We start from the raw sequence: 7,795 nt of genomic DNA on the forward strand, positions 1-7,795 counted from the left end.
GCTTGGTTCTGTTTTGTTTTATTGGGGTTAAACACACACACAGAAAAGCTCTTGGAACACACATGTGCACCTCAAAGAACACTCACAACAAACACCCACAAAACCACCATAAGGCAAGAGGTGGGAGGAGGGGGCTGGGGCTGGGGCTTGCTGGCGGGGTGGGTGCTCTAAGAGGTGGCTTTGCACAGCGGCACCTGCTGGGGAGGCAGAGGGCAGACGCCAGCCGGAGGCGTCACACTTGCTCGGGGAAGATGCCAGGGTTCAGTCTGCACATGCACAGCAGCCAGAAGATGCAGACGGTCATGGAAACCCAGATCCACACGTCTTCGTAGGGTTCGGCACGTGGCCTCCGGCAGGCGCGGCCGGAGCAGAGGTCTGCCTCTCTGCGGCTGCCACGGCTGGACTTGCCGAGCCTGGACCTCAGCCATCTCTTCCTGTAATAGCCGTAGGTGACCAAGCCATTGTTTTGGGGGCTGTGGGCGATGTGGCCGGGTCCCTTGCGAATTATGTCCAGGACTGAGAACGGGATGGTGATGGAGCCCTCACTGATGCAGACGGGGCCCTGGCTGCCATCTTCCTTCTCTCTGCCTTTGGTGACGTCAGTGAAAGAGTCTCTGCCTTTGATGTCGTCAGGAAAGGAAGAGGAGGCCAGGGAGCCCTTATCCTCGGAAGTGAGGCCACCAGCGTTGGTCTCTGGACAGGGGTCGTGACTGGCAGCCACGAGGCTCTGGTGACCACCCTCTTTCCCATTGCCTTGGGCAACACCAGTGAAGGCACCTGCGTCCTCAGTAAAGGCGAAGGGAAATGTGACTGAGTGCTCCTCACTGGCTGTGGGGCCGTCCACATCGGTCTCCAGGGGGGTGGTGTTTCCTCCACTGGCAGGGCCCTGGCGGCCACCCTCCTGCCCTTCACCCTCCGTGCAGCAGGTGTAGGTGTCCTTGTCCCCGATGGCCCTGGCGAAGGACAGGGGGAAGGTGAGGGAGCCCTCCCCGTCAGGCCCGAGGCCAACGATGTAGGACCCTGTCGGCGGGCCTGTCCACAAGACCCCGAGGCCGTGGCTGCAGGAGACAGGGCCCTGGCCTCTGGCCACACCAACGGGGCCGGAGGAGGCGCCCCCGCCTTTGAAAAGGAAGCCTCCAAGCTGGAAGGTCGTCTTGACTTCGCTGAGGAGGCCTCTGGCCTGGAAGATGGGGTCTCTGACATCTACCGCGATGCCTTTGCCCTCGGGCGCGGCTGTGGAACTCCCAGACAGACAGATGGAGCCCTTGCCAAGGACACCCGGCCCCCCACTGCCAGTTGTGGGGAGGGAGCTGCCCCCAGGGGAGGCACAGCTGTGGGCGACCGGCCCCTCGTCCATGTCCATGTCCACAAGGGAGAAGGGGACAGTGACAATGCCGTAGCCCTTGCTGAGGAAGTCGAGGCTGTCAGAGAGGGGGCTCTCGACGAACTCACACACAGAGAGGGAGATGGTGACGAGGCCCCCGGTGCACTCGGCCATGGGGCCACTGCTGGGGGCGAGCAGTGGTGTGCCCCTGGAGACGGAGCCGCTGCTGCCCAAGGCGGCAACGGGGAAGCGACTGTCGTTCGCGGCATGCCTGCCCTCAGCAGCGACGGGGCTCCTGGCCACCGGCCCCCAGGCAGGGTCTGGGGCCTTCTGGAGGAAGCAGACCCCCAGGTCGCAGGCCTCACAGCGGTCCCCGAAGCACATCTCGGGGCACTGGTCGGGGCTGAGGCCGTCCCCGTAGCATTTCTGCAGGATGTGCAGGACCAGCCTGCTGACGAAGATGTGGACGTTGAGAGGGCTCACGTGGCAGTCGCTACAGGGCGGGGGGCACAGCCGGCACCGCTGGCCCCAGACCCGCATCTTCACCAGCCCCCGGCGACGGTCCCTGTCCCACCACAGGTGGAAGAGGATGTGCACGTGGGCTGAGGACCAGGCCCACAAGCAGCGGCTGCACTGGAGTCTGCACGGGAGAGAGACGCCGGTGAGGGGCACACACCTAGGCCCTCTTACCCACCCCACAGCCCACACTCAAATCCAAAACCTCAAACCTCAGCCACCAGCCAGCTGGCCAAGACTGTGGCTGCAGCAGCCTCCTCCTGCCTGTGCACGCGGCCCAAACACCCCCAGGCCCTTCGAGCACACAAGGACAGAGAGCAGGTCCACACCTCTTTGCCTGCAGCCCCATGATCTGAAAGATGAAAAGCAAACACCATCCCACCAATTTGCCACCAAAACTCACTCCAGCCCAACTTCTGCAAGGTATGAGCTGCTTGCTGCTTTCTGTGGCTTTCCTGCTGTTTGTCACTTGGGGCTTGACAAGTGTCAGAGGCAGCCCTGTGCACAGCGCTCTGGACGAGGAGGGCAAGCGTCTGCGAGGGCTCAGCCAGTGGGGTGCTGCAAGATGAGCCCTGGCGGGTCCCCATCCCAATGAGGAAGAGGTGACACCGCCATCACCTGTCAGCTGAAGCGGAAATAGAGACACCGGGACACCATGCGTGCATCGAGGGTGGGGAGACCTGGGGAGAGCGCTGAGGATGGGGGTGACCCATCAACATGGGTCACCAGAGGGGCGACCACTTGCTGGGCACACGCACAGCTACAAGCTTAGTGAGACTTTGCTTCAGCACCGTCTGGTGGAACTTTTCAGATGACGGAGTGTTCTACATCCGCACAACCCACTGGGCAGCCTCCGGCCATGGTGGCCACAGAGCACGTGGACAGGGATCACGCCCGAGGAACCGAACCTCTAACTTTCTTTAAATGTGATTGACAAGCACGTTAAAGCCGCCTGGCGCTGGTGGCTGCTCGCTGGGGTGCAGGCCCCCCTCATGGCCTGTGCCCCGAGCTCCATCCCCTCCACCTGAAACTGAGCACCGCCGCGACGCCTCAGCCAGCCGTTCAGAGCACGCTGCTCCCGGGCGCTTCACAGACCCCACTGTAGGTTATTTCTTTCCCGGCACCCGAAGGAGCTGGGGTTCCCCCACACGCCTGGCCCCAGGGGCTCCGGGCACTGGGGAGCTGTGGCGTCATGTCAGAGGGCAGAACAACTCCCCTCTGCCTGAGATGTCCTCACAGAGTGACCGAGGCCAGCACCCTGAGGGCCAGCACCCTGAGGGCCAGCACCCTGAGGGCCAGCACCCCAAGGGTTCTGCAAGGCCCTTGGAGCTTTCATATCCCCTCCCGGTAGGGAGGCCTGCTTGGGTACGGCAGCCTGTGGCTGTTGTCATGACAATGGCTGTGAGGCTCACTAGTGACCCACGGCCACCTCGGAGCTCCCACCCAGGGCCCCCACCTTGCAGCCCAGGCTGTGGAGAGCGCCCCATCTCTCAGGCCGCGTGCCCTGCCCCTCACCCCTCAGCCTCTGCTTGAGGCAGGGCCACCGCCTGGCCGCCCTGTCAGGCCCGTCCGCAGCACACGGCCACACAGTGCCCACGGCACCTGCAAAGTCAGCGCCCACCCCTCAGTGCTGACAGTCGTGAAGCCGTGGCAGTGCCATGGAAACAGGAGATGAGCTGTGTCCGAGGACAGTGCTGGCCAGCAGAGCCGGAGCGAGTGAAACCAATTCCTCCATGGGCACTGCCAGGTCACCCCTCAGGGCCCCGGCTTTGGCAGCCATGTGGCCAGCACTGCGAGGCAGGGGCTCGCTCCACGGTGCTGAGCGCCTGGAACCACCCACCCACCCACTTGGGGGACGAGACCAGCCAGACAGGTGCTCCAGTTGGCCGACAGCCCTCCACTCCCAGCCAACCCAGCCAGGCCCTCCGGGACCACCTGAGGGCCGGCAGAGAAGCACCTTGAGCCCCTCCCTCTCCCAGGCCCCCCGGGCCTCAGCCACACCTGGAGAGCCCCTTTAGCCGGTACTGGAGACCACCGCTGTCCAGGCGCCCTGCAACCAGGCTGTCCTGGGGGAGCAGAGCCCAGACGTCCTGGGGCTTCGTCTCGGCCATCAGCTGGGCAAAGGTGCGGGCCCACACGTCAGCCCTGGCTCCGTCCATGCTGCTGTGCTCTGCAGTGCCGGCGAGGGCTGCCCACTGGGGGATCCGAGGAAGTACCCCCACATCCTGCGTGCTGGCCAATCAGCACCTTGACAACAGCAGGGTCTCCGTGGCAACCGGTTTGTCTCAGAGAACGTGAAGCAGCAAGGAAAACACAGTCCAGTGAAACTTCCCCTGATCCCACACCCAGAGTCTGCAGTCATGCGACATGGAGCCGGCGTGCCAACGTCCACGTGTCTCCATGCACAGAACACATAAAGAGTCACGTCTGTTTTCACAAATAGAGATCATGCTAAACACATCCCCCTACAGCCTGCTTTTCTTACTGCACAGTGTGTCGGGACGCGTGTTCCATACTCAGTGCTTCTGGAATGTCTGGTGCTTGTCCAGGTTATGGCTGCGCTGTGATCTGCGCCGATATGCCCGCGCCCGGCGACACTCGTTCTCGCCACTGCAAACAAAGCCGTGAAGAGCTTTATGGGACATGTATCACCACACATTTTCCCATGGGTTTTTCCTTTTAAACTTTTTATTAGTGGGAAATATATAACATTTACATAAAAATGCCTAAAACATAAATTCCCAGCTTCACAAATTATTATCAAAATTGGGTCACCTAGGGCAGTGGTCCCCAACCTTTTTGGCACCAGAGAGCAGTTTCATGGAAGACAATTTTTCCACGGACGGGGGTGAGGGCGAGCGGGCAGCAGCAGAGCTCTGCGGCCCAGTCCGTGACAGGCATGGACCAGTGCCGGTCCGCAGCCCGGGCACTGGGGACCGCAGACCCAGAGGAAGACACGAAACCTCACCCACCGGAGCTCCGCCTGCGCCTCTGGGTCTCGGTGCTGCTGGCAGGCAGGTCAGCCCTCCCTACTGGCCGCAGCCAGCTGCGTCCCACCATTCCCCGCAGTGGCTTGGGTGCGGCAAGGCAGCATAGCAAGGGAGGGTCGAAGCCAGGGGCACGATGGCAGTCCAGTATGCACTGAGCCCTTGCTCCCACGAACCTCAGCAGAAGTGTGCAGCTGCAGGAACACTGGGGCCACTTGGCCTGGGCTCAGGCCCCGTGGCCCACTGTGGGCAGGTGTATGTTCTTGTTCCAGTGTGCTGTGTGGCTGCTGCTGCTGGGCTGCCCCAGGCAGGTGTGGTCCCAGAGACTACAGCTGGGGTGCAGCTTCTGTCTAGCCAGCTCTGCACCCAAAGGCCCTTCCCCTGCATCCAGCCAAGCCGGTGGCCCTGGGGGCTGCCTCCCCAGCAGTAACAGGACAGGGACCCTTCTGCACACCCGGGTGGGGACAGCGGCCTTTGTGGGGGCATCCTGCATTTTCAGGGTACAGCTACATGTCAGAGCTCAGGCGGGGCTATGCCTCAGCCACCTGGGTCACCAGCGGGAGCCTGAGTGACACCCACGGTGGTGGGGTGAGAGGGCAGGAAAGTGCCACACACACCACACACACTGTACACACGACTGCAGATACACACAACATACAAGCACACAAACACTACACACAGCACACACTATACACAACACACACTGTACACACGACCATAGCTACACAGCTACATACAACATAAAAGCACACAAACACACGCTACACACTACACAAACTATACACCACACACTGTACACATGACCACAAATACACAGCTACACGCAACATACACTGTACACACTATGCACACATACCACACAAAGACACATTACACACATCACACACAACACACCTGAACACATACACCAGTACACACCTACACACACAGACACGCACGCACACATCGGGAGATTTAAAATACACACAGTTAAACTACTAACCACATTCTAGAAAGTTTACAAACTAACGGGGAGAGTAGAAATCACACGTGACACCCCCACCTTAACAAACAACCCGTCTATCTTTATTCCTGTGTATGATAAATTGTGAAATTATTTCATTCGGTTTTTAAAAATTTGGTTGTTAAACTGGGCAGATAATAGGCGTTCTTTCTTAACTTCTGGGAAATGTTTCAAAAACAGGATAGAACAGAAAGTTTTTATTTGCAAACACAATTAACCATTTCCTGTTCAGCCTCAGAAGCAGTGAGAATCAGGCTGCTGCCTCCTGGCTACCAAGCCCTCGCCCAGGGCGGCCGCGGCGTCTTTCCGCCCGGTCAGGACGTGGCTGCCGCTCCGGCTCGCGTCGGGTTTCTGGTGCCTCCGCCTGCGCTGCAGAAGCGGTTTCAAGATGATCCTTCTGCTTCCTGTGCTTCCCTGGGACCTGTCCGCGTGTGGACGGAAACGTCCCCCTGCCTCGAGAGCGTGGGGAATCCCCTGTCCCCAACTTTCCATCTGTGCTGGCTCATGTTCCTGCACACGCCGCCCTCGCTTGGCAGCTGCCAGGTGCCGAGGTCGTGTCCTAACCTCCAGGCCAACGCCTTGGAAACGAGAGCTCCTCTTCTCAGACCAGAGGCTGGGACGCCCTGGTCAGGGGAAAGCCTCCGCAGCGTCCTGAGGGCGAGAGCCGTCCCAGGCAACAGTCCTAGAGCTCCAGCCTGCCCCACGTGGCCTCCGGGTGCCCTGCGCTACAGAGAACTCCCGTGGCCTTTACTTACAGTCCCCAAGAACTGCATCCACCCAGATGACTTGAAGAGAAGAGCCACTGAGTCAATCGTGCGTGTCCACACCGCAGGCCGCACGGCTCAGCAGTGACCAGGAGCAGGACTGAAACACACAGCAAATCCCCAGGACGCCACGCTGCATGGAACGGTCGGTCCCGAGAGGACACAGCCCTGCCATCCGTGTGCAGACCTCTGTCGAGATGAAGAAACGGTACAGGTTCTTCACTGACACACACGTCAGCCATACAAGCGGCACTGCAGAGCCGTGAGGTCAGCGGACTTACCAAAGTCCTCAGTCTGGTTGTGATGTTGTCCCGTAGTGTTGCAAACTGTTATCACTGGGAGAAGCCGAGTAACAGTACGAGGCAAGAGCTGTGTAATTTCCTCAAACGGCGAGTAAATCTACAGCCACCTCAGCTGCAAACAGCACAACACTCACTCACAACATAAACAGCTCCTTCCCTGTGGTTGCAGACCCAGCACAGACCCAGGCCCAGCCACCAGGAGGAAGGAGAGGGCAGGGGGAAGAGCAGGGTCCCAGCAGCCCCACTGGGAGGCTGGGGCCTCCTCAAGGTGATGGGCGAGAAAGGATCTCGTGGGGGCAGGGCGGGAGGCCCAGCCAGCCCAGGTGCCCCCACCCCATCCAGCCCCCTTCATTTCCTCCTAGTGGTAGAAGGCAGGAGGGAGACACCTGTGAGGCTGGGCTTGTTGAAGGATAGAGAGTGTGCATGTGTGTGAGTTGGGGGTTGTGTGTGTGTCGGGGGTCATGTGTGTGTCTGGGGGTCGTGTGTGTGTCAGGGATCCTGTGTGTGTCGGGGATCGTGTGTGTGTCTGGGGATTATGTGTGTGCCGGGGGTCGTGTGTGTGTCGGGGATTGTGTGTGTGCCGGGGGTCGTGTGTGTGTCGGGGGATTGTGTGTGTGCCGGGGGTCGTGTGTGTGTCGGGGGATTATGTGTGTGTCCGGGGATCGTGTGTGTGCCGGGGGTCGTGTGTGTCGGGGGTCGTGTGTGTGTCGGGGGATTGTGTGTGTGCCGGGGGTCGTGTGTGTGTCGGGGATCATGTGTGTGTCTGAGGGTCGTGTGTGTGTTGGGGATTGTGTGTGTGTGTCGGGGATCGTGTGTGTGTCGGAGGTCGTGTGTGTGTCGGAGATTGTGTGTGTGTCGGGGGGTCGTGTGTGTGCCGGGGATTGTGTGTGTGTCGGGGG

At 60.4% G+C, this 7,795-nt stretch overlaps 1 protein-coding gene across 1 annotated transcript; it reads right to left on the reverse strand.

Annotated features, from left to right (window-relative positions):
* Nucleotides 1-232: 232 nt before the first annotated feature.
* On the reverse strand, nt 233-3,999 carry RTP5 (receptor (chemosensory) transporter protein 5 (putative)). Its single transcript, XM_012661929.1, has 2 exons — nt 3,842-3,999; nt 233-1,964 (listed from the first exon to the last, which is right to left on the reverse strand). Exons 1-2 carry the CDS (start codon nt 3,997-3,999, stop codon nt 233-235), a joined length of 1,890 nt encoding a protein of 629 aa, XP_012517383.1.
* Between the last annotated feature and the right edge of the window lie 3,796 nt (nt 4,000-7,795).

The sequence above is a fragment of the Propithecus coquereli genome, unplaced genomic scaffold (genome assembly GCF_000956105.1).
Source record: "Propithecus coquereli isolate 6110/MARCELLA unplaced genomic scaffold, Pcoq_1.0 Scaffold743, whole genome shotgun sequence".
NCBI classification, from domain to species: domain Eukaryota; kingdom Metazoa; phylum Chordata; class Mammalia; order Primates; family Indriidae; genus Propithecus; species Propithecus coquereli.

Coding starts and splice junctions, on each gene's coding strand:
- RTP5 (XM_012661929.1), bottom strand. CDS start 3,999: ATGGACGGAGCCAGGGCTGACGTGTGGGCCCGCACCTTTGCCCAGCTG. Junction 1,965..3,841: donor CGGCTAAAGGGGCTCTCCAG/GTGTGGCTGAGG, acceptor TCTCCCGTGCAG/ACTCCAGTGCAGCCGCTGCT.